The sequence below is a fragment of the Salmo salar genome, chromosome 09 (genome assembly GCF_965601325.2).
Source record: "Salmo salar chromosome 09, fSalSal1, whole genome shotgun sequence".
Classification (NCBI taxonomy): domain Eukaryota; kingdom Metazoa; phylum Chordata; class Actinopteri; order Salmoniformes; family Salmonidae; genus Salmo; species Salmo salar.
The window spans coordinates 104,650,603-104,676,657 of record NC_138299.1 but is presented as its reverse complement, the minus strand read 5'-3'; the positions used below and the strand labels follow the sequence as shown (position 1 = coordinate 104,676,657).

Here is a 26,055-nt window from a genome sequence, read left to right as displayed (position 1 = left end):
GTGGTGTTTGGTCTGTTCTCTCCCAGAGGGGGTGTGGTGTTTGGTCTGTTCTCTCCCAGAGGAGGTGTTTGGTCTGTTCTCTCCCAGAGAAGGTGTGGTGTTTGGACTGTTCTCTCCCAGAGAAGGTGTGGTGTTTGGTCTGTTCTCTCCCAGAGGAGGAGTGGTGTTTGGTCTGTTCTCTCCCAGAGGAGCTGTGGTGTTTGGTCTGTTCTCTCCCAGAGGGGGTGTGGTGTTTGGTCTGTTCTCTCCCAGAGGAGGTGTTTGGTCTGTTCTCTCCCAGAGGAGGTGTTTGGTCTGTTCTCCCCCAGAGGAGGTGTTTGGTCTGTTCTCTCCCAAAGGAGGTGTGGTGTTTGGTCTGTTCTATCACAGAGGAGGTGTTTGGTCTGTTCTCCCCCAGAGGAGGTTTTTGGTCTGTTCTCTCCCAGAGGAGGTGTGGTGTTTGGTCTGTTCTCTCCCAGAGGAGGTGTGGTGTTTGGTCTGTTCTCTCCCAGAGAAGGTGTGGTGTTTGGTCTGTTCTCTCCCAGAGGAGGTGTGGTGTTTGGTCTGTTCTCTCCCAGAGGAGGTGTGGTGTTTGGTCTGTTCTCTCCCAGAGAGGGTGTGGTGTTTGGTCTGTTCTCTCCCAGAGGGGGTGTGGTGTTTGGTCTGTTCTCTCCCAGAGGAGGTGTTTGGTCTGTTCTCTCCCAGAGGAGGTGTTTGGTCTGTTCTCCCCCAGAGGAGGTGTTTGGTCTGTTCTCTCCCAGAGGAGGTGTGGTGTTTGGTCTGTTCTCCCCCAGAGGAGGTTTTTGGTCTGTTCTCTCCCAGAGGAGGTGTTTGGTCTGTTCTCCCCCAGAGGAGGTGTTTGGTCTGTTCTCTCCCAGAGGTGGTGTTTGGTCTGTTCTCTCCCAGAGGAGGTGTTTGGTCTGTTCTCTCCCAGAGGAGGTGTTTGGTCTGTTCTCTCCCAGAGGAGGTGTGGTGTTTGGTCTGTTCTCTCCCAGAGGAGGTGTGGTGTTTGGTCTGTTCTCTCCCAGAGGAGGTGTGGTGTTTGGTCTGTTCTCTCCCAGAGGAGGTGTGGTGTTTGGTCTGTTCTCTCCCAGAGGAGGTGTGGTGTTTGGTCTGTTCTCTCCCAGAGGAGGTGTTTGGTCTGTTCTCCCCCAGAGGAGGTGTTTGGTCTGTTCTCTCCCAGAGGAGGTGTGGTGTTTGGTCTGTTCTCCCCCAGAGGAGGTGTTTGGTCTGTTCTCTCCCAGAGGAGGTGTGGTGTTTGGTCTGTTCTCTCACAGAGGAGGTGTTTGGTCTGTTCTCCCCCAGAGGAGGTGTTTGGTCTGTTCTCTCCCAGAGGTGGTGTTTGGTCTGTTCTCTCCCAGAGGAGGTGTTTGGTCTGTTCTCTCCCAGAGGAGGTGTTTGGTCTGTTCTCTCCCAGAGGAGGTGTTTGGTCTGTTCTCTCCCAGATGAGGTGTTTGGTCTGTTCTCTCCCAGAGGAGGTGTGGTGTTTGGTCTGTTCTATCACAGAGGAGGTGTTTAGTCTGTTCTCCCCCAGAGGAGGTGTTTGGTCTGTTCTCTCCCAGAGGAGGTGTGGTGTTTGGTCTGTTCTCTCCCAGAGGAGGTGTGGTGTTTGGTCTGTTCTCTCCCAGAGAAGGTGTGGTGTTTGGTCTGTTCTCTCCCAGAGGAGGTGTGGTGTTTGGTCTGTTCTCTCCCAGAGGGGTGTGGTGTTTGGTCTGTTCTCTCCCAGAGGTGTGGTGTTTGGTCTGTTCTCTCCCAGAGGGGGTGTGGTGTTTGGTCTGTTCTCTCCCAGAGGGGGTGTGGTGTTTGGTCTGTTCTCTCCCAGAGGAGGTGTTTGGTCTGTTCTCTCCCAGAGGAGGTGTTTGGTCTGTTCTCTCCCAGAGGAGGTGTTTGGTCTGTTCTCTCCCAGAGGAGGTGTTTGGTCTGTTCTCTCCCAGAGGAGGTGTTTGGTCTGTTCTCTCCCAGAGGAGGTGTTTGGTCTGTTCTCTCCCAGAGGAGGTGTGGTGTTTGGTCTGTTCTATCACAGAGGAGGTGTTTAGTCTGTTCTCCCCCAGAGGAGGTGTTTGGTCTGTTCTCTCCCAGAGGAGGTGTGGTGTTTGGTCTGTTCTCTCCCAGAGGAGGTGTGGTGTTTGGTCTGTTCTCTCCCAGAGAAGGTGTGGTGTTTGGTCTGTTCTCTCCCAGAGGAGGTGTGGTGTTTGGTCTGTTCTCTCCCAGAGGAGGTGTGGTGTTTGGTCTGTTCTCTCCCAGAGAAGGTGTGGTGTTTGGTCTGTTCTCTCCCAGAGGAGGTGTGGTGATTTGGTCTGTTCTCTCCCAGAGGAGGTGTTTGGTCTGTTCTCTCCCAGAGGAGGTGTTTGGTCTGTTCTCCCCCAGAGGAGGTGTTTGGTCTGTTCTCTCCCAGAGGAGGTGTGGTGTTTGGTCTGTTCTCCCCCAGAGGAGGTGTTTGGTCTGTTCTCTCCCAGAGGAGGTGTTTGGTCTGTTCTCTCCCAGAGGAGGTGTTTGGTCTGTTCTCCCCCAGAGGAGGTGTTTGGTCTGTTCTCTCCCAGAGGTGGTGTTTGGTCTGTTCTCTCCCAGAGGAGGTGTTTGGTCTGTTCTCTCCCAGAGGAGGTGTTTGGTCTGTTCTCCCCCAGAGGAGGTGTGGTGTTTGGTCTGTTCTCTCCCAGAGAAGGTGTGGTGTTTGGTCTGTTATCTCCCAGAGAAGGTGTGGTGTTTGGTCTGTTCTCTCCCAGAGAAGGTGTGGTGTTTGGTCTGTTCTCTCCCAGAGGAGGTGTGGTGTTTGGTCTGTTCTCTCCCAGAGAAGGTGTGGTGTTTGGTCTGTTCTCTCCCAGAGGAGGTGTGGTGTTTGGTCTGTTCTCTCCCAGAGGGGGTGTGGTGTTTGGTCTGTTCTCCCCCAGAGGAGGTGTGGTGTTTGGTCTGTTCTCTCCCAGAGGAGGTGTGGTGTTTGGTCTGTTCTCTCCCAGAGGGGGTGTGGTGTTTGCTCTGTTCTCCCCCAGAGGAGGTGTTTGGTCTGTTCTCTCCCAGAGGAGGTGTGGTGTTTGGTCTGTTCTATCACAGAGGAGGTGTTTGGTCTGTTCTCTCCCAGAGGAGGTGTTTGGTCTGTTCTCCCCCAGAGGAGGTTTGGTGTTTGGTCTGTTCTCCCCCGAGGAGGGGGGGGCGCCCCCAGGGGTGTGGTGTTTGGTCTGTTCTCCCCCAGAGGAGGTGTGGTGTTTGGTTTGTTCTCTCCCAGAGGAGGTGTGGTGTTTGGTCTGTTCTCTCCCAGAGTAGGTGTGGTGTTTGGTCTGTTCTCTCCCAGAGGGGGTGTGGTGTTTGGTCTGTTCTCTCCCAGAGGAGGTGTGGTGTTTGGTCTGTTCTCCCCCAGAGGAGGTGTTTGGTCTGTTCTCTCCCAGAGGAGGTGTGGTGTTTGGTCTGTTCTCTCCCAGAGAAGGTGTGGTGTTTGGTCTGTTCTCTCCCAGAGAAGGTGTGGTGTTTGGTCTGTTCTCTCCCAGAGGAGGTGTGGTGTTTGGTCTGTTCTCTCCCAGAGGAGCTGTGGTGTTTGGTCTGTTCTCTCCCAGAGGGGGTGTGGTGTTTGGTCTGTTCTCTCCCAGAGGAGGTGTTTGGTCTGTTCTCTCCCAGAGGAGGTGTTTGGTCTGTTCTCCCCCAGAGGAGGTGTTTGGTCTGTTCTCTCCCAGAGGAGGTGTGGTGTTTGGTCTGTTCTATCACAGAGGAGGTGTTTGGTCTGTTCTCCCCCAGAGGAGGTGTTTGGTCTGTTCTCTCCCAGAGGAGGTGTGGTGTTTGGTCTGTTCTCTCCCAGAGGAGGTGTGGTGTTTGGTCTGTTCTCTCCCAGAGAAGGTGTGGTGTTTGGTCTGTTCTCTCCCAGAGGAGGTGTGGTGTTTGGTCTTTTCTCTCCCAGAGGAGGTGTGGTGTTTGGTCTGTTCTCTCCCAGAGGGGGTGTGGTGTTTGGTCTGTTCTCTCCCAGAGGGGGTGTGGTGTTTGGTCTGTTCTCTCCCAGAGGAGGTGTTTGGTCTGTTCTCTCCCAGAGGAGGTGTTTGGTCTGTTCTCTCCCAGAGGAGGTGTTTGGTCTGTTCTCTCCCAGAGGAGGTGTTTGGTCTGTTCTCCCCCAGAGGAGGTGTTTGGTCTGTTCTCCCCCAGAGGAGGTGTTTGGTCTGTTCTCCTCCAGAGGAGGTGTTTGGTCTGTTCTCTCCCAGAGGAGGTGTTTGGTCTGTTCTCTCCCAGAGGAGGTGTTTGGTCTGTTCTCCCCCAGAGGAGGTGTTTGGTCTGTTCTCCCCCAGAGGAGGTGTTTGGTCTGTTCTCTCCCAGAGGAGGTGTTTGGTCTGTTCTCTCCCAGAGGAGGTGTGGTGTTTGGTCTGTTCTCCCCCAGAGGAGGTGTTTGGTCTGTTCTCTCCCAGAGGAGGTGTGGTGTTTGGTCTGTTCTCTCCCAGAGGAGGTGTTTGGTCTGTTCTCCCCCAGAGGAGGTGTTTGGTCTGTTCTCTCCCAGAGGTGGTGTTTGGTCTGTTCTCTCCCAGAAGAGGTGTTTGGTCTGTTCTCTCCCAGAGGAGGTGTTTGGTCTGTTCTCTCCCAGAGGAGGTGTTTGGTCTGTTCTCTCCCAGAGGAGGTGTTTGGTCTGTTCTCTCCCAGAGGAGGTGTTTGGTCTGTTCTCCCCCAGAGGAGGTGTTTGGTCTGTTCTCCCCCAGAGGAGGTGTTTGGTCTGTTCTCTCACAGAGGAGGTGTTTGGTCTGTTCTCCCCCAGAGGAGGTGTTTGGTCTGTTCTCTCCAGAGGAGGTGTTTGGTCTGTTCTCCCCCAGAGGAGGTGTGGTGTTTGGTCTGTTCTCCCCCAGAGGAGGTGTGGTGTTTGGTCTGTTCTCCCCCAGAGGAGGTGTTTGGTCTGTTCTCTCCCAGAGGTGGTGTTTGGTCTGTTCTCTCCCAGAGGTGGTGTTTGGTCTGTTCTCTCCCAGAGGAGGTGTGGTGTTTGGTCTGTTCTCCCCCAGAGGAGGTGTGGTGTTTGGTCTGTTCTCTCCCAGAGGAGGTGTGGTGTTTGGTCTGGTCTCCGCCAGAGGAGGTGTGGTGTTTGGTCTGTTCTCTCCCAGAGGAGGTGTTTGGTCTGTTCTCTCCCAGAGGAGGTGTGGTGTTTGGTCTGTTCTCTCCCAGAGGAGGTGTGGTGTTTGGTCTGTTCTCTCCCAGAGGGGGTGTGGTGTTTGGTCTGTTCTCTCCCAGAGGAGGTGTTTGGTCTGTTCTCTCCCAGAGGAGGTGTTTGGTCTGTTCTCTCCCAGAGGAGGTGTTTGGTCTGTTCTCTCCCAGAGGAGGTGTTTGGTCTGTTCTCTCCCAGAGGAGGTGAGGTGTTTGGTCTGTTCTCTCCCAGAGGAGGTTTATGGTCTGTTCTCTCCCAGAGGAGGTGTTTGTTCTGTTCTCTCCCAGAGGAGGTGTTTGGTCTGTTCTCTCCCAGAGGAGGTGTGGTGTTTGGTCTGTTCTCCCCCAGAGGAGGTGTTTGGTCTGTTCTCTCCCAGAGGAGGTGTGGTGTTTGGTCTGTTCTCCCCCAGAGGAGGTGTTTGGTCTGTTCTCTCCCAGAGGAGGTGTGGTGTTTGGTCTGTTCTCTCCCAGAGGAGGTGTTTGGTCTGTTCTCCCCAGAGGAGGTGTTTGGTCTGTTCTCTCCCAGAGGAGGTGTGGTGTTTGGTCTGTTCTATCACAGAGGAGGTGTTTGGTCTGTTCTCCCCCAGAGGAGGTGTTTGGTCTGTTCTCTCCCAGAGGAGGTGTGGTGTTTGGTCTGTTCTCTCCCAGAGGAGTTGTTTGGTCTGTTCTCCCCCAGAGGAGGTGTGGTGTTTGGTCTGTTCTCTCCCAGAGAGAGGTGTTTGGTCTGTTCTCTCCCAGAGGAGGTGTTTGGTCTGTTCTCCCCCAGAGGAGGTGTTTGGTCTGTTCTCCCCCAGAGGAGGTGTTTGGTCTGTTTTCTCACAGAGGAGATGTTTGGTCTGTTCTCTCCCAGATGAGGTTTATGGTCTGTTCTCCCCCAGAGGAGGTGTGGTGTTTGGTCTGTTCTCCCCCAGAGGAGGTGTGGTGTTTGGTCTGTTCTCCCCCAGAGGAGGTGTTTGGTCTGTTCTCCCCCAGAGGAGGTGTGGTGTTTGGTCTGTTCTCCCCCAGAGGAGGTGTGGTGTTTGGTCTGTTCTCCCCCAGAGGAGGTGTTTGGTCTGTTCTCCCCCAGAGGAGGTGTTTGGTCTGTTCTCTCCCAGAGGAGGTGTTTGGTCTGTTCTCTCCCAGAGGAGGTGTTTGGTCTGTTCTCCCCCAGAGGAGGTGTTTGGTCTGTTCTCCCCAGAGGAGGTGTGGTGTTTGGTCTGTTCTCCCCCAGAGGAGGTGTGGTGTTTGGTCTGTTCTCTCCCAGAGGAGGTGTGGTGTTTGGTCTGGTCTCTCCCAGAGGAGGTGTTTGGTCTGTTCTCTCCCAGAGGAGGTGTGGTGTTTGGTCTGTTCTCTCCCAGAGGGGGTGTGGTGTTTGGTCTGTTCTCTCCCAGAGGAGGTGTTTGGTCTGTTCTCTCCCAGAGGAGGTGTTTGGTCTGTTCTCTCCCAGAGGAGGTGTTTGGTCTGTTCTCTCCCAGAGGAGGTGTGGTGTTTGGTCTGTTCTCTCCCAGAGGAGGTGTGGTGTTTGGTCTGTTCTCCCCCAGAGGAGGTGTGGTGTTTGGTCTGTTTTCTCCCAGAGGAGGTGTGGTGTTTGGTCTGTTCTATCACAGAGGAGGTGTTTGGTCTGTTCTCCCCCAGAGGAGGTGTTTGGTCTGTTTTCTCCCAGAGGAGGTGTGGTGTTTGGTCTGTTCTATCACAGAGGAGGTGTTTGGTCTGTTCTCCCCCAGAGGAGGTGTTTGGTCTGTTCTCTCCCAGAGGAGGTGTGGTGTTTGGTCTGTTCTCTCCCAGAGGAGTTGTTTGGTCTGTTCTCCCCCAGAGGAGGTGTTTGGTCTGTTCTCCCCCAGAGGAGGTGTTTGGTCTGTTTTCTCCCAGAGGAGGTGTGGTGTTTGGTCTGTTCTCTCCCAGAGGAGGTGTTTGGTCTGTTCTCCCCCAGAGGAGGTGTTTGGTCTGTTCTCTCCCAGAGGAGGTGTTTGGTCTGTTCTCTCCCAGAGGAGGTGTTTGGTCTGTTCTCTCCCAGAGGAGGTGTTTGGTCTGTTCTCTCCCAGAGGAGGTGTTTGGTCTGTTCTCCCCCAGAGGAGGTGTTTGGTCTGTTCTCTCACAGAGGAGATGTTTGGTCTGTTCTCTCCCAGATGAGGTTTATGGTCTGTTCTCTCCCAGAGGAGGTGTATGGTCTGTTCTCCCCCAGAGGAGGTGTGGTGTTTGGTCTGTTCTCCCCCAGAGGAGGTGTGGTGTTTGGTCTGTTCTCCCCCAGAGGAGGTGTTTGGTCTGTTCTCCCCCAGAGGAGGTGTTTGGTCTGTTCTCTCCCAGAGGAGGTGTTTGGTCTGTTCTCTCCCAGAGGAGGTGTTTGGTCTGTTCTCCCCCAGAGGAGGTGTTTGTTCTGTTCTCCCCCAGAGGAGGTGTGGTGTTTGGTCTGTTCTCCCCCAGAGGAGGTGTGGTGTTTGGTCTGTTCTCTCCCAGAGGAGGTGTGGTGTTTGGTCTGGTCTCCCCCAGAGGAGGTGTGGTGTTTGGTCTGTTCTCTCCCAGAGGAGGTGTTTGGTCTGTTCTCTCCCAGAGGAGGTGTTTGGTCTGTTCTCTCCCAGAGGAGGTGTTTGGTCTGTTTTCTCCCAGAGGAGGTGTGGTGTTTGGTCTGTTCTCTCCCGGGGGTGGGCGCCCCCAGAGGAGGTGTGGTCGTTCTCCCCGGGGGTGCTGGTCTGTTCTCCCCAGAGGAGGTGTGGTGTTTGGTCTGTTCTCTCCCAGAGGAGGTGTTTGGTCTGTTCTCTCCCAGAGGAGGTGTGGTGTTTGGTCTGTTCTCCCCCAGAGGAGGTGTGGTGTTTGCATGGTTGTTTGTTTGTTTGTTTGTGTACCTACCCGTTGTGTTGCTGTAGCATGCTGGCGGGGGCCGCTGAGGCCGGGGTGTTAACTTTTGGGGCGTACGTCACAGGTTTAATGACCGTGTTACCGCCGCCAGGCGTGAATGGCCGCGCCATCTTGTTGATAGCGGTGCTGGGGGCAAAGGAGTATTTGGGCTGAACGGAGGCAGGGGCGAGCGAATCCTACAGGGTGTGAGAAGGGGGGGGGGGGGGGGACAAAGGGTAAAAAACCCACAGCAAATAACATGCAGTTAGACAAACACACATGTGCATTAATTGCGTGGGCCCTAGCTAAGCATACGTGTGTACTATACTGTACACACACACACAGAGTTTATCAATCCCATATTTTGGCCCATTGACTACCCATAGTAGTGCACTACTTTTGACCCATTGACTACCCATAGTAGTGTACTACTTTTGACCCACTGACTACCCATAGTAGTACACTATGTAGGGAATAGGGTACCATATGGAAAGCAAATATATTTATCTTGGAATGCAGGAGTTGGTCCTACTAAGGATCTTCCTCTTCCTCTGTTAGCGTGGCTATGATCTTCCTCTTCCTCTGTTAGCGTGGCTATGATCTTCCTCTGATAGCGTGGCTATGATCTTCCTCTTCCTCTGATAGCGTGGCTATGATCCGTCTCTGTTAGCGTGGCTATGATCCGTCTCTGTTAGCGTGGCTATGATCCGTCTCTGTTAGCGTGGCTATGATCCGTCTCTGTTAGCTTGGCTATGATCCGTCTCTCTTAGCTTGGCTATGATCCGTCTCTGTTAGCTTGGCTATGATCCGTCTCTGTTAGCTTGGCTATGATCCGTCTCTGTTAGCTTGGCTATGATCCGTCTCTGTTAGCTTGACTATGATCCGTCTCTGTTAGCTTGGCTATGATCCGTCTCTGTTAGCTTGGCTATGATCCGTCTCTGTTAGCTTGGCTATGATCCGTCTCTGTTAGCTTGGCTATGGTCTTCCTCTGTCTAGTGAAGACCAGACAGACAGGACTGTTTCTTTACTGCCTAGTGAAGACCAGACAGACAGGACTGTTTCTTTACTGCCTAGTGAAGACCAGACAGACAGGACTGTTTCTTTACTGCCTAGTGAAGACCAGACAGGACTGTTTCTTTACTGCCTAGTGAAGACCAGACAGACAGGACTGTTTCTTTACTGCCTAGTGAAGACCAGACAGACAGGACTGTTTCTTTACTGTCTAGTGAAGACCAGACAGAGAGGACTGTTTCTTTACTGTCTAGTGAAGACCAGACAGACAGGACTGTTTCTTTACTGCCTAGTGAAGACCAGACAGACAGGACTGTTTCTTTACTGCCTAGTGAAGACCAGACAGACAGGACTGTTTCTTTACTGTCTAGTGAAGACCAGACAGAGAGGACTGTTTCTTTACTGCCTAGTGAAGACCAGACAGACAGGACTGTTTCTTTACTGCCTAGTGAAGACCAGACAGACAGGACTGTTTCTTTACTGCCTAGTGAAGACCAGACAGACAGGACTGTTTCTTTACTGCCTAGTGAAGACCAGACAGACAGGACTGTTTCTTTACTGTCTAGTGAAGACCAGACAGACAGGACTGTTTCTTTACTGCCTAGTGAAGACCAGACAGACAGGACTGTTTCTTTACTGCCTAGTGAAGACCAGACAGACAGGACTGTTTCTTTACTGCCTAGTGAAGACCAGACAGAGAGGACTGTTTCTTTACTGCCTAGTGAAGACCAGACAGAGAGGACTGTTTCTTTACTGCCTAGTGAAGACCAGACAGGACTGTTTCTTTACTGTCTAGTGAAGACCAGACAGACAGGACTGTTTCTTTACTGCCTAGTGAAGACCAGACAGACAGGGCTGTTTCTTTACTGCCTAGTGAAGACCAGACAGACAGGACTGTTTCTTTACTGCCTAGTGAAGACCAGACAGACAGGGCTGTTTCTTTACTGCCTAGTGAAGACCAGACAGACAGGACTGTTTCTTTACTGCCTAGTGAAGACCAGACAGACAGGGCTGTTTCTTTACTGCCTAGTGAAGACCAGACAGACAGGACTGTTTCTTTACTGCCTAGTGAAGACCAGACAGACAGGGCTGTTTCTTTACTGCCTAGTGAAGACCAGACAGACAGGACTGTTTCTTTACTGTCTAGTGAAGACCAGACAGACAGGACTGTTTCTTTACTGCCTAGTGAAGACCAGACAGGACTGTTTCTTTACTGCCTAGTGAAGACCAGACAGGACTGTTTCTTTACTGCCTAGTGAAGACAGATCTGTTGATTCACATTGCAGAAGCATCACAGTGTTTCAGGAGGTGTGAGGTTAAGACAACAGACATGAAATTAAATGACATCCTTTTCCATGTACAGCTCACTACTTTTGACCCGAGCCCTGATAGAGTAGTGCACTATACAGGGAATAGGGTGGTGTTGGGATGCAGAGCCCTGATAGAGTAGTGCACTATACAGGGAATAGGGTGGTGTTGGGATGCAGAGCCCTGATAGAGTAGTGCACTATACAGGGAATAGGGTGGTGTTTGGGAAGCAGCCCAGACACTCTTACCTTCTGATTGCCACCCGCATGGAAAGCTCTGAAAAAAAGGTTGGAAAACAGGTGTTAGAAAATAAAGTTAGAATGTCACAGTAGTATATCCTATAAAACCTTCATTTATACTGAACAAAAAATGATAAAAACGCAACATTTAGAAAGTGATGGTCGCAGGTTTCATGAGCTGAAATAAAATAACAGAAATGTTCCATATGCCCAAAAAAGCTTATTTCTTTCAAATTTTGTGAACAAATTATTTTTACCATCCCTGTTAGTGAACATTTCTCCTTTGCCAAGATAATCCATCCACCTGACAGGGGACAAGAAAAGGCCACTCTAAAATGTGCAGTTTTGTCAGACGGGTGGAAAGCCAGTACGAGGGTTAGCGCTCAGCCTAGAATGAAAGGCGGCCGGTGCGTGGGAGAGAAATGATATGTAGCGTTCCAAAACTACATACTCAAAACCCATGAAGAAGAATTACTCAAGGAGGCAGAGATGCAAAAAATAATGCTAATTTAATCCATGTTCAGAAGAATACAACAAGTGAAAATTGAGCTAATAAATAAATAAAATAGCAATACGTTTCTGCCTTCATCAGTGGAAACAAATTAAGACGACACGTAATTAAAACACCCGCTGTGCACAACAGGTGCAAGCAGATAGTTAGAGACTGACCTTGTATATGTTTTCTTGTAGTGTTGTCTACAGGCACCAGCAGTCACCCTCCCCTCCCCCTCTGACCTTTTAAACCCACTCGACTATTTCATATCTATTGCTTCTGATATTGCTACGTAGCCCAGACTGTTGTGAATTGTCCATGTTTAATACTCTTCTATAATATGCAGTGAATCTCGATTGAGTGCCTGAAGACAAACACTAGTAGAAACATATCTATATTCTTGCACCTGTTAAACACAGCAGGTGTTAGGTGTCTTCTTAAACGTGTTTGTACTGATGAAGGCATAAGCTCTGATTAGCACCTTGCACTTTCAGTTCTTGTATTCTTTCGAGCACGGATTAAATTTAATTTAATTATTTTATTTTTTTTGCATCTCGGCCTCCCGCCGTTCTTCCTCTTCATGGTTTTGAGTGGAAGTACTTTTTGAACACAATGCCACGGATGTCTCAAGTTGAAGGAGCGTGCAATTGGGCATGCTGACTGCAGGAATGTCCACCAGAGATGTTGCTAGATAATTGAATGGTTTATTTCTCTACCATAAGCCGCCTCCATCATTTTTTGAAAATTTGGCAGTATGTCTAACCAGCCTCATAACAACAGACCACGTGTAACCACGCCAGCCCAGGACCTCCACATCCGGCTTCTTCACCTGCGGGATCATCTTAGACCAGCCACCCAGACAGCTGATGAAACTGTGGGTTTTGCATAACCAAAGAATTTCTGCACAAAGTGTCAGAAACTGTATCAAGGATGCTCATCTGCATGCTCGTCGTCCTCACCAGGGTCATGACCTGACTGCAGTTCGGCATCATAACCGACTTCAGTGGGCAAATGCTCACCTTCGATGGCCACTGGCACGCTGGAGAAGTGTGATTCTTCATAAATTAATCCCGGTTTCAACTGTACCGGGCAGATGGCAGACGTGTGGGGCGAGCGGTTTGCAGATGTCAACGTTGTGGACAGAGTGCCCATGGTGGTGGTGGGGTTATGGTATGGGGCAGGCATAAGCTACGGACAACGAACACAATTGCATTTTAAAATCGATGGAAATTTGAATGTACAGAGATACCGTGACGAGATCCACACAGGAAGTTGAAAGGATTGATTGAGGACCTCTGTAGTTGAGATGTGATTGCTTTTATTAAATATGTTTATTTTGTTATTGTATGCATAAACATCGACTTCATGGATTAATATAGTTTAACCTGCAGGAATTTCTATGTACAGTATATAGCAGACAGTCAGCATGTGGTGGATAGTGCGTGTGGTGGATAGTTTGTTTTTATTATAACATGGTTCGTTTTAAAGAAGTCGTTTGATGCAGAATAAATGTTATCATATACGCTTAGTTACCATAATCAAATCCGGCTTTCCGATGTTTTAAAATGCACTGAACTAAATCCATCTCAAACAAATTCATATTTGTCTCGATTAAATAAAATAAAAAATATGCACTAAGCCAAAATATCAAAAAAGGTTAGAATTACACCTGGTCTCCTAAATATTATAAGGTGAACCAACAGTATTGCTTCCTAACACTGAGGCCCTATGTACCTCATTATTACTTCCCAACACTGAGGCCCAATGTACCTCATTATTACTTCCCAACACTGAGGCCCTATGTACCTCATTATTACTTCCCAACACTGAGGCCCTATGTACCTCATTATTACTTCCCAACACTGAGGCCCTATGTACCTCATTATTACTTCCCAACACTGAGGCCCTATGTACCTCATTATTACTTCCCAACACTGAGGCCCTATGTACCTCATTATTACTTCCCAACACTGAGGCCCTATGTACCTCATTATTACTTCCCAACACTGAGGCCCTATGCACCTCATTATTACTTCCTAACACTGAGGCCCTATGTACCTCATTATTACTTCCTAACACTGAGGCCCTATGTACCTCATTATTACTTCCTAACACTGAGGCCCTATGTACCTCATTATTACTTCCCAACACTGAGGCCCTATGTACCTCATTATTACTTCCTAACACTGAGGCCCTATGTACCTCATTATTACTTCCTAACACTGAGGCCCTATGTACCTCATTATTACTTCCTAACACTGAGCCCTATGTACCTCATCATTATTATAAAAAAAACTTTTCCCTTTGTCATTATGGGGTATTGTGTGTAGATTGATGAGGGGAAAAAACGATTTAATACATTTTAGAATAAAGCTGTAACGTAACAATGTGGAAAAAGTCAAGGGGTCTGAATACTTTCCGAATGCACTGTATGTGAGAATGCTGTTCATTGACTACAGCTCAGCGTTCAACACCATAGTTCACTCCAAGCTCATCACTAACCTAAGGACCCTGGGATTAAACACCTCCCTCAGGAACTGGATCCTGGACTTCCTGACGAGCCGCCCCCACTGGGTGAGGGTAAGCAACAATCACATCCGCCATGCTGACCTTCAACACGGGGGGCCTCTCAGGGCTGTGTGCTTAGTCCCTCCTGTACTCCCAGTTCACCCACAACTGTGTGGCTACGTAAGACTCCAACACCATCATCAAGCTTGCTGACGACATGACGACGGCAGACCAGATCACCTGTGACGGTGAGCCTAAATTCAATGATGTCAATAATTTCCTCATGCAGGTTCCTGTTTACACTACATAGGATAATTTATTTAATCTCATATTTAAAGTCATAAGGCTCTATATATATATATCAGGCGGTGTGAAAGGAAAGGCCCGGAAAATAGTTAGACTCCAGCCACCCAAGCCATACTGTTCTCTCGGCTTCCCGCACGGCAAACTGTGCCAGAGCAATAAGTCTGACACCAACAGGCTCCTGAACAGCTTCTATCCCCAAACCATAAGACTGCTAAATAGCTAACAAAATAGCTACACGGACCCTTCTGTTTTATAACATGAAAATGTTGGACCGGGGCTCTCTTTCTCTCCCTCTGTCTCTATCATACTTCCTTCCCGTGATTCTGCATACCACACACATCATCACACTCAGGCCTGGCGGCATACTGATAGGAAACCAATCCATTCTACACTACGTCCAACAAGTCTGTATCAGATAGGAAACGGGGGGGAGAAGAGTGTTAAGAGACAGCGGTAGAGAATGGTATAGGCTGATACGAGTACGTCAGAGCTCAAGGAAACAAAATGTCAAGTTTAATGGGTGCAACACTCAGAGATTAATACTAAAGTATTTCAACGACACTACAGTCTTCAAGTTAATGTCTTAAAGTGACTGGCCGTACCCATACTAGCGTACTACATACTTAAACTGCATTTACTCGTCATTGTATTCTATTTACCGCATACTGTTTAGTAAAAGGAACGCAGTATGCCCCAGTCGCAACGCAGTAGTGGCTCCTGATTGGCTGAGTAGGCGGGGCGTAGCAGAGTGCGGGTGGATGCATCACATTAAACCAGCCTGATAATAGCTAATTTCCAACGTGATTAATTTGTCTAAACTTTGAATAGAACAGGAATGGAGTAAAAGACCTACTCAGGCTGGTTATAGACCTACTCAGGCTGGTTATAGACCTACTCAGGCTGGTTATAGACAGACTATCACATTCAACCTAATGGAGTTATAGACCTACTCAGGCTGGTTATAGACCTACTCTGGCTGGTTATAGGCCTACTCTGGCTGGTTATAGGCCTACTCAGGCTGGTTATAGACAGACTATAACATTAGACCTATACCGTAGCCCACATAGCCCATCTATCCTATTTAAAAAGGACTGAAGACAGAAACTGATCATTTGGTTCAATTTAAAAAAATATTGTAAAGCCTAGTACCCACACTAAAACTGTTAAAATCAAAAAAGGCTATTGCAAAAAAACGTGGACAGTCGTGTGCATCACATATTCAGCACCACTAGACAAAGTGGTGTTAATTAGACGATAGGAGATACTGGGCCATGCAAAGTGATGTTAATTAGACGATAGGCGATACTGGGCAATGCAAAGTGAGGTTAATTAGACGATAGGAGATACTGGGCCATGCAAAGTGATGTTAATTAGACGATAGGCGATACTGGGCAATGCAAAGTGAGGTTAATTAGACGATAGGAGATACTGGGCCATGCAAAGTGATGTTAATTAGACGATAGGAGATACTGGGATCTGGCGTTCAAGAATAAAACCTTTCCACCAATCTACACACCCAGAAGGAGAACCAAGAGAGTTCTCGTCTTCTGTTTCTTTTGTAAAATTAGACCGAACTGGGAGAGAACCGGGAGAGAACCCGGGAGAGAACGAGAGGTGAAAGGCAGAGTCACTGCCTCTGGGAATAAAGGACTTAATAACGGACTGAGATTAACCTAGGTTCCGTCCCAAATGGCACCCACCCTATTCCCTAGATTGATCCAAAGTAGTGCACTTAGCCCCTGGTCAAAAGAACTGCACAATATATTCATTTTTTTAAGGGATTGTTTTTGGGCGCATGGAGTAGTAGTGCATTACGTAGGAAATAGGATGCCATTTGGGACGAAGACTAGTGTATTATTGAGCACATTATAGCTTGAAATATGGGACAGGGTGATTGTTAAACTACAGGGCGTGTATCAGGTTACAGGGATTCAGTAAAGCCTATGCATTCATCCTAAATGGCACCCTATTCCCTACATAGTGAACTACTACTCTCTGGGCCCTGGGCAAAAGTACCCTTACAAAAATGAATATTTTGCTGCAAACTTCCTGCACGTTTGCTGCAAACTAAATAGTGTGCACAAAATGTTGCCAGTGGTGGTGAATCTGCGGCAAAACCTTTGGCAACAATAATATTTAGTGGCAAACAGTTTACCAGAAGCCGTTACTGGTGAACACATGAGTTTCAAGAATATTAACAGTTGATGACCACTCAGGGGGATCAGAAAAATATGTTGGAAAATAGAAACCAAGCTAGCTAGCTAGCTACCAAAGTTGACCGTTGAGTGTCTAACTTATTAAACTTCCTAATAAACTTTAAAATTGTGTTAGCTAATTGATGCCTAGTTAGCAATGTCATGTTTTATGGGATAAAGTGAAACACATTGTTGATACCAGCTTCAATCCGTCAGTGTCACTGACCGGCTAGTGCCTAGCTAGCTAGCTAACAATAGCTATCATATTTTTGCACAATTAATGTGATAGTTAGCTAGCTAACTAATGATTTGCCTAAACACCTAAAGAAACAGTTATATTTTTAGGTGAATTTGTTGCTGCCTTTTAAAACCTACATGTCAATATGCTAGTGTCACTGTTCAATAGCATTAGCGGGAGGAGGCTGTAGTGGGAGGAGGCTGCATTGACACCCTGGAAATATGTTTGTGGTGACCTCAACACTTTTAAAAATATATATTTTTGTGTATCGTCTTCAAGCTTGACAAGGTAAGAAAATGCATGTATTCTCCTAAATGTAGCCCATATACATTCATTCTTTGTAACAATTAGATGGTTCAATGCTTTAAAACTAGTAGCTCGTTCAGCTTCATCACGTGTTGTTCCTTCTCTCGTTCTAGAAGCATTCAGTTACCAGGCAAAAAGACAAAACACAGAGGCCTTCAATCAAACTGAGGACAGAGAAATGTGTGTGCATCAGGTCAAGGCTTCTTGCACGGATGGCTTTGAGATGCAAGCTAACAAAACCATTCATTTTGGACAAATAATATGAATTGCCATATTAGGCATAACTCGATACACACATCTCTCATGTAAATGTTGTAGCTACATAAAACGGTTAAATAAACCATTTTTGGGGGGGAAATATCCAGTATTTGCTATTTTCTTCATGATCATGCTGTTGATTTCAAGTTGATTTCAAGTTAAGACATTGAATACAAGTTGGAGTAGCAGGTAGCCTAGTGATTAGAGCGTTGGAATAGTAACCGGAAGGTTGCTGGATCGAATCCCCAGAGCTGACAAGGTAAAAATATGTAGTTCTGTCCCTGAGCAAGGCAGTTAACCTACTGTTCCCCGGGACCTGAACAAGGCAGTTAACCCACTGTTCCCCGGGCGCTGAAGACGTAGATGTTGATTAAGGCAGTCGCCCCGCACCTCTCTGATTCAGAGGGGTTGGGTTAAATGCGGAAGACACATTTCAGTTGGACAGCTGACTAGGTATGCCCCTTGCTCAGCCACGCCACATGCCCAAATCACTGGCTGTCTCAGTATCCTACTCTCTATAAAGTTTACTACATTTAGTATGTTTAGTTCTCTGAGAAGCAAGTTCATTTTAAGTTGTGAGATTTGGTTCATGTAGTAAACACAGTAAACAAAAACCTGATTAAATTTGCAGCAAAATATTCGCCACAAGTTTCCCAGGAAGTTCTCTAGTTTGCCACAAAATGAATTTGCATGTGAAAATTTGCAGCAAATTGGCCAAAGGTTTGCCAGAAGCCTGTTTATTCAGTAAGGGTAGAGCACTACGTAGGGAATAGGTTACCATTTGGGATGCACTACCGTGCGACTGCCAAACACCAGTCAGTGATTCCAGAGATATTTCTCTCTCTGACTAACCCAGAGCATTCTTTTCTTTTCAAGGTCACATACGTCATCACACACACACACACACACCACAAACACACACACGTTCAGCCCACATCCTCAGAGAGGTGCCAGCGGAGCAGTTAAATAGAGCCCTATTGTGTTTGTCTGGATGATCAGTGATAGATTACTGGGCAGAGCTAGTTCCTTCACTAGGCTGTACACTTTCCACTGTGTGAGTCCAAAATGGCACCCTATTCCCTATATAGTGCACTACAAAAAAGGGCCCTGTTGAAGCACACCCCACTATGTTATTCTACCTCACTTCAAAGTTCTCTATGGCCATAAATATGTGGACACCTGCTCGTGGAACATCTCAATCCAAAATCACGGGCATTAATATGGAGTTGGTCCCCTCTTTGCTGCTATAAACAGCCTCCATCTCTACTGGGAAGGTTTTCCACTAGATGTTGGAACATTGCTGCGGGAACTTACTTCCACTCAGCCACAAGAGCATTAGTGAGGCAAAACACCAGTCTCAAAGTCAACAGTGAAGAGGCGACTCAGGGATTCTGGCCTTCTAGGCAGAGTTGCAATGGAAAGCCAAATCTCAGACTGGCCAATAAAACAAAAAGATTAAGATGGGCAAAAAAAACACAGACACTGGACAGAGGAACTCTGCCTAGAAGGCCAGAATCCCGGAGTCGTCTCTTCACTGTTGACGTTGAGACTGGTGTTTTGCGGGTACTATTTAATGAAGCTGCCAGTTGAGAACTTATGAGGTGTCTGTTTCTCAAGCTAGACACTCTAATGTACTTGTCCTCTTGCTCAGTTGTGCACCGGGGCCTCCTACTCTTTCTATTCTGGTTAGAGCCAGTTTGTTCTCTGAAGGGAGTAGTACACAGCGTTGAACAATATCTTCAGTTTCTTGGTAATTTCTCGCATGGAATAGCCTTCATTTCTCAGAACAAGAATAGACTGACGAGTTTCAGAAGAAAGGTCTTTGTTTCTGGCCATTTTGAGCCTGTAATCGAACCCACAAATGCTGATGCTCCAGATACTCAACTAGTCTAAAGAAGGCCAGTTTTATTGCTTCTTTAAATAAGCACAACGATTTTCAGCTGTGTTAACATAATTGAAAAAGGGTTTTCTAATGATCAATTAGCCTTGTGACGGTTGCTGATAATGGGCCTCTGTACGCCTATGTAGATATTCCATTAAAAAAATCTGACGTTTCCAGCTTCAACAGTCATTTACAGCATTAAGAATGTCTACACTGTTTTTCTGATCAATTTGATGTCATTTTAAAAAGGACAAAAACAAATTTGCTTTTCTTTCAAAAACAAGAATTTCTAAGTGACCCCAAACTTCTGAACGGTAGTGTGTACACACACACACACAAATAAAAAAACCATGGCCAAAAGTTTGTCCACAAAAAAATAGTATATAAACTCGGCAAAAAAGAAACGTCCCTTATTCAGGACCCTGTCTTTCAAACATAATTCGTAAAAATCCAAATAACTTCACAGATCTTCATTGTAAAGGGTTTAAACACTGTTTCCCATGCTTGTTCAATGAGCCATAAACAATTAATGAACATGCACCTGTGGAACGGTCGTTAAGACACTAACAGCTTACAGACGGTAGGCAATTAAGGTCACAGTTATGAAAACTTAGGACGCTAAAGAGGCCTTTCTACTGACTCTGAAAAACACCAAAAGAAAGATGCCCAGGGTCCCTGCGTGAATGTGACATAGGCATGCTGCAAGGAGGTATGAGGACTGCAGATGTGGCCAGGGCAATAAATTGCAATGTCCGTACTGCGAGACGCCTAAGACAGCAGTACAAGGAGAAAGGACGGACAGCTGATCATCCTCGCAGTGGCAGACCACGTGTAACAACACCTGCATAGGATTGGTACATCTGAACATCACACCTGCGGGACAGGTACAGGACGGCAACAACAACTGCCCGAGATACACCAGGAATGCACAATCCCTCCATCAGTGCTCAGATTCTCAGCCTATTGCGGACAGAGGCTGGACTGAGGACTTGTAGACCTGTTGTAAGGCAGGTCCTCACCAGACATCACCGTCAACAACGTCGCCTATAGGCACAAACCCACTGTCGCTGGACCAGACAGGACTGGCAAAAAGTGCTCTTCACTGACGAGTCGTGGTTTTGTCTCACCAGGGGTGATGGTTGGATTCGCGTTTACCATTGAAGGAATGAGCGTAACACTGAGGCCTGTACTCTGGAGCAGGATTCATTTGGAGGTGGAGGGTCCGTCATGGTCTGGGGCGGTGCGTCACAGCATCATCGGACTGAGCTTGTTGTCATTGCAAGCAATCTCAACGCTGTGCGTTACAGGGAAGACATCCTCCTCCCTCATGTGGTACCCTTCCTGCAGGCTGATCCTGACATGACCCTCCAGCATGGCAATGCCACCAACCAATACTGCTCATTCTGTGCGTGATTTCCTGCAAGACAGGAATGTCAGTGTTCTGCCATGGCCAGCGAAGAGCCCGGATCTCAATCCCATTCATTGAGCACGTCTGAGACCTGTTGGATCGGAGGGTGAGGGATAGGGCCATTCCAACCAGAAATGTCTGGGAACTTGCAGGTGCCTTGGTGGAAGAGTGGGGTAACATCTCACAGCAAGAACTGGCAAATCTGGCACAGTCCATGAGGAGGAGATGCACTGCAGTTCTTAATGCAGCTGGTGGCCACACCAGATACTGACTGTTACTTTTAATTTTGACCTCCCCTTTGTTCAGGGACACATTATTCAATTTCTGTTAGTCACATGTCTGTGGAACTTGTTCAGTTTATGTCTCAGTTGTTGAATCTTGTTATGTTCATACAAATATTTACACTAGTTTGCTGAAAATAAACGCAGTTGACAGTGAGAACGTTTCTTTTCACTTTTCACGTTTCTTTTCGTTTCTGTTCACACATACACACACCTTCCCTTTTTCCACATTGTTACGTTACAGCCTTATTCTAAAATGGATTTCTCCTTTGCCAAGATAACCCATCCACCTAACAGGTGTGGCATATCAAGAAGCTGATTAAACAGCATGATCATTGCACAGGTGCACCTTGTGTTGGGGACAAGAAAAGGCCACTCTAAAATGTGCACAATGCCACAGATGTCTAAAGTTTTGAGGGAGTGTGCATTTGGCATGCAGACTGCAGGAATGTCCACCAGAACTGTTGCCAGAGAATTTAAAATGAATTTCTCTACCATAAGCCACCTCCAACATCGTTTTAGAGGCCTACTCACCAGACATGTCACCCGTTGAGCACGTTTAGGATGCTCTGGATTGACGTGTACAACAGCGTGTTCCAGTTCCTGCCAATATCCAGAAACTTCGCACAGCAATTGAAGAGGAGTGGGCCAACATTCAAAAAGGCCACAATCAACTCTATGCGAAGGATATGTCGGGCTCCATGAAAGCAAATGGTGGTCACACCGGATACTGACTGTTTTTCTGATCCACTGCCCTACTGTGACCAATAGATGCATATCTGTATTCCCAGTCATGTGAAATCCATAGATTAGGGCCTGATGAATTGATTTTAATTGACTGATTTCCTTATATGAACTGTAACTCAGTACAATCGTTTGTTTTTCCGTTTATATTTTACATTTAGCAGATGCTTTCATCCAAAGTGACTTAGACTCATGGTGTTCATACACTTTACGTATGGGGTGGTCCCGGGAATCGAACCAACTACCGTGGCGTTACAAGCTCCATAATCTACCGACTGAGCTACAAAAGGACCACATCCTAAAACCTGTATAATACTTTATCAGATCCATGAAATATAAAACTAGGACAATACTTTATCAGATCCATGGAATATAAAAACTAGGCCACAAATCAAAGCCAAAACCAACACACCATAATTTAGTCATAAAACTGTCCTCCTAACTCATCTGAAAACAAAACTGTGGGAGTCCTCCAAACCCTGAGAGACAAAGAGGATAGAACAGCTCATATTCAGCATTAAGAGATGTGTTTCAGCCTAATGCAACTCAACAGAAGCAGCTTATTGTCTGTTGTGCATATCTAGCAAGAGAGGAGAAAGAGAGGGGGGTGTGGAAGAGAGAGGGGGGTGTGGAAGAGAGAGGGGGGTGTGAGGAAGAGAGAGGGGGGTGTGAGGAAGAGAGAGGGGAGTGTGAGGAAGAGAGAGGGGTGAGGGTGAGGAAGAGGTGGGTGTGAGGAAGAGGTGGGTGTGAGGAAGAGAGGGGTGAGTGTCATGGGAAGGAGGAAGAATGAGTTCTTTAAAATAGTTCTTTAGAAGGCGTTGGGTAACACGGGGAGGAAACTGTAGCGAGAGAGAGACAGAGAGAGTTGTCTGTCTAGTGTGATAAACAGATTCACTCTGACTAGTCCAGACCTGCCTAATCCATTATAAGCGTCGCCTACGACTAAGAAACCCAACACACAATCAAAACATCAAACAAAGAATGCACAGCGCTGACCCATATATTCACAACATCATCAACAGTGTGTAACACAGACACACAAGACAGTTTTACATTATAGCAGACACTTTTATCTAGAGCGACTTACAGAAGTGAGCGCATACATTTTCATACTGGTCCCCAGTGGGAATCAAACCCATAACCCTGGCATTGCACCGTGCTCTACCCACTGAGCCACATAGGACCGAACACACACACGATGTCAGTCTCAGCTAGAGAGAAAAAAACAAGGACAAGCACAACATTAGTTTAACCCTTTCACGCGTGAGTTCCAAATATCTCTAACGGTCGCCCCAGCGTGAGTTTTTTTATGCACGTGATGTTCGAACGTTCTCTCCATTCCAGGATATGATTGTTACATAAACAACAACACTGAATGGCTCAGAGTGGGAGTGAGAGGTTACCGTGATTGACTGCCTAAACGCGCAATTTGTATCAATAAATCACTATCAGAAAATGTTGTGTGGTATTATTGATATATTTACTATTTTATTTACGTTTTTCAATTACCCGTGATAAATCATGCGTTCCGATTTTTGCATAAATTGTAAAGGGCGCATAGTATGTGTGTAAAATAATGTTTTGAAGGTTGTACTGATTATGATGAGCTAAGCTAATTCCAGCTTTGTGTATGGAGCCATGTTTGTTCACATACAATGCATTCTGGGTTTCACTTGATCGTCTGTCGGACCAAAGATGCTATAACAAAATGAGGTGAGTAAGGGTTCACTCATTTTTTGAGAACTTCAGGAAGTGAATGTGGGATGTGAATGATGGTAGACCACACCCCTTCAACAACTCATCTTGTCTTCTCTTATTATCTTCGGTTTCTGTGAGGTAAAAAAGCATGGCTTGCATGCTGAAACTAATCTTCGGATTACTTTCGATTTCTAGAAAGTGTTTTACTCAATTATTTTGGTCAACGGTGAGCTCACCCGTGATGTGATTAATTGTACATAGTAATTGCTATTAGCTAATTCATAGTGTAGTTTGTGTCAGCCGAGAGTTAGAAAATATGACCGCTTGTCTTGCGTCAATCTTTCCTCAGCGCTAGGACAAATGTAGCCTACATTTTTCCGGTTAGGATGATTGTGTTATGCTATAGATACTTCTGTGAATATCTGAACATTGCATCCAAAAATAAACTGCTCACATTCTGGAGATAACTTTGTAAGGACTGTGTTTGTGTAAATAGTTTCTGAAAAAAGTGTGGCCAGCTCAAATGTTGATTGTTGCGTCATTCGAAACTGGCCGTTCTAAATGAGTGTTCTAAATGAGTGTTCTAATCACACGGGGTGTGATCGTACGCTTCAGGGACCACTGTAGAACGATCACACCCCGTGTGATTGTACGTGTGAAAGGGTTAAAGAGGTGTTGGGTACAGGGTGACTTCATTACTTTCCAGTAACTTGTTGAAATGTATTTTGATTATATCCTGTTTTGGCCAGTCAGTTTTATGAATAGTACTGCCAAATTTTAAAACAAATCTGAACGTGACCCTGAATCTAAAAACGATAGTCTTTCACCAAAGTCTGGTCTGACTGAAAACATAAGCTTCACCCAAAAAGTAGTGCCCTATACAGGGAACAGGTCCCGGTCTAAAGTAGTGCCCTATACAGGGAACAGGGTGCCATTTAGAATCCAGATATATTCCACTACAGCATCAGAGAGGAGATTGAAGGACAGAGGTTACAGGAAGAACGAATGACAGAGCACATCTGGTTTAAAGGAGACCAACTCTAACCCTGCTATCTTTTAGAGGAGACTAACCCTGCTATCTTTTAGAGGAGACTAACCCTGCTATCTTTTAGAGGAGACTAACCCTGCTATCTTTTAGAGGAGACTAACCCTGCTATCTTTTAGAAGAGATTAACCCTGCTATCTTTTAGAAGAGATTAACCCTGCTATCTTTTAGAGGAGACTAACCCTGCTATCTTTTAGAGGAGACTAACCCTGCTATCTTTTAGAGGAGACTAACCCTGATATCTTTTAGAGGAGACTAAGGGTGTGTGTCTACTTTTGAACAGGGCCCATAGTGCACTATGAAGGGTGCTATTTGGGATGCAAGCTACATGTCCGTTTTCATCTATTAAACACTGACATGTGACGTTCTCTCTCCTCTCTCCTGATGAGGTCGTGACTGTCTCTCCTCTCACCCCCCGATGAGGTCGTGACTGTCTCTCCTCTCCCCCCCGATGAGGTCGTTACCGTCTCTCCTCTCATCCCCTGATGAGGTCGTTACCGTCTCTCCTCTCATCCCCTGATGAGGTCGTTACCATCTCTCCTCTCATCCCCTGATGCGGTCGTTACCGTCTCTCCTCTCATCCCCTGATGCGGTCGTTACCGTCTCTCCTCTCATCCCCTGATGAGGTCGTTACCGTCTCTCCTCTCATCCCCTGATGCCTGATGAGGTCGTTACCGTCTCTCCTCTCATCCCCTGATGAGGTCGTTACCGTCTCTCCTCTCAGGCAGGGCATCATATAAGCCATTCTCCTAGTTTAACACCTCACATTATTACTGTATATTATAACTCAGTTTGTTTTGTTCGCATCCAAAATAGTGCCCTATCTAAGTGCCCTACTTTAGGCCAGTCAGTGTGCTAACTAACAGTGTATCTAGTCAGACTGTATTTACATAGTCCTACTACAGTCAGTCCCTACTACAGTCAGTGTACAGTAGGTGTTCAGACTCAACAGCTTGTTCATTTGATGTGTTAGAGACCCCCCCCCCCCCCCCCCCCCACCACCAAAAGTACTATCTAGCTCCAGGAGAGACCCCCCCCCTCACCAACAGTACCATCTTAGTCCAGGAGAGACCCCCCCCCCCCCCCCTCCTCACCAACAGTACTATCTAGCTCCAGGAGAGATCCCCCCCCCCCCCTCACCAACAGTACTATCTAGCTCCAGGAGAGACCCCCCCCCTCACCAACAGTACTATCTAGCTCCAGTAGAGACCCCCCCTCCTCACCAACAGTACTATCTAGCTCCAGGAGAGACCCCCCCCCTCCTCACCAACAGTACTATCTAGCTCCAGGAGAGACCCCCCCCCCCCCCCCCTCACCAACAGTACCATCTTAGTCCAGGAGAGACCCCCCCCCCTCCTCACCAACAGTACTATCTAGCTCCAGGAGAGATCCCCCCCCCCCTCCTCACCAACAGTACTATCTAGCTCCAGGAGAGACCCCCCCCCTCACCAACAGTACTATCTAGCTCCAGTAGAGATCACCCCCTCCTCACCAACAGTACTATCGAGCTCCAGGAGAGATTCCCCCCCCCCCTCCTCACCAACAGTACTATCTAGCTCCAGGAGAGATTCCCCCCCCCCTCCTCACCAACAGTACTATCTAGCTCCAGGAGAGATTCCCCCCCCCCCCTCCTCACCAACAGTACTATCTAGCTCCAGGAGAGATTCCCCCCCCCCCCTCCTCACCAACAGTACTATCTAGCTCCAGTAGAGACCTCCCCTCCTCACCAACAGTACTATCTAGCTCCAGGAGAGACCCCCCCACCCCCCTCACCAACAGTACTATCTAGCTCCAGTAGAGACCCCCCCCTCCTCACCAACAGTACTATCTAGCTCGAGGAGAGACCCCCCCCCCCCCCCCTCACCAACAGTACTATCTAGCTCGAGGAGAGACCCCCCCCCCCCTCACCAACAGTACTATCTAGCTCGAGGAGAGACCCCCCCCCCACCAACAGTACTATCTAGCTCGAGGAGAGACCCCCCCCCCCCCCACCAACAGTACTATCTAGCTCGAGGAGAGAACCCCCCCCTCACCAACAGTACTATCTAGCTCGAGGAGAGAACCCCCCCCTCACCAACAGTACTATCTAGCTCGAGGAGAGAACCCCCCCCTCACCAACAGTACTATCTAGCTCGAGGAGACCCTCCCCCCCCCCTCACCAACAGTACTATCTAGCTCGAGGAGACAACTCCCCCCTCACCAACAGTACTATCTAGCTCGAGGAGAGACCCCCCCCCCCCCCCACCAA

At 47.6% G+C, this 26,055-nt stretch overlaps 1 protein-coding gene across 1 annotated transcript in view; it reads right to left on the bottom strand.

Annotated features, from left to right (window-relative positions):
- LOC123744808 (PDZ and LIM domain protein 7-like) overlaps positions 1-12,090 on the bottom strand; it is a 33,706-nt gene extending 21,616 nt beyond the window's left edge. The window contains exons 1-2 of the mRNA XM_082955524.1: positions 12,025-12,090; positions 7,900-8,084 (exon numbers count right to left, since the gene is read on the bottom strand). Of these exons, the coding sequence (XP_082811650.1) occupies positions 7,900-8,084; positions 12,025-12,090 (251 nt within the window). The remainder of the gene's footprint in view (positions 1-7,899; positions 8,085-12,024) is intronic.
- Positions 12,091-26,055: the final 13,965 nt, after the last annotated feature.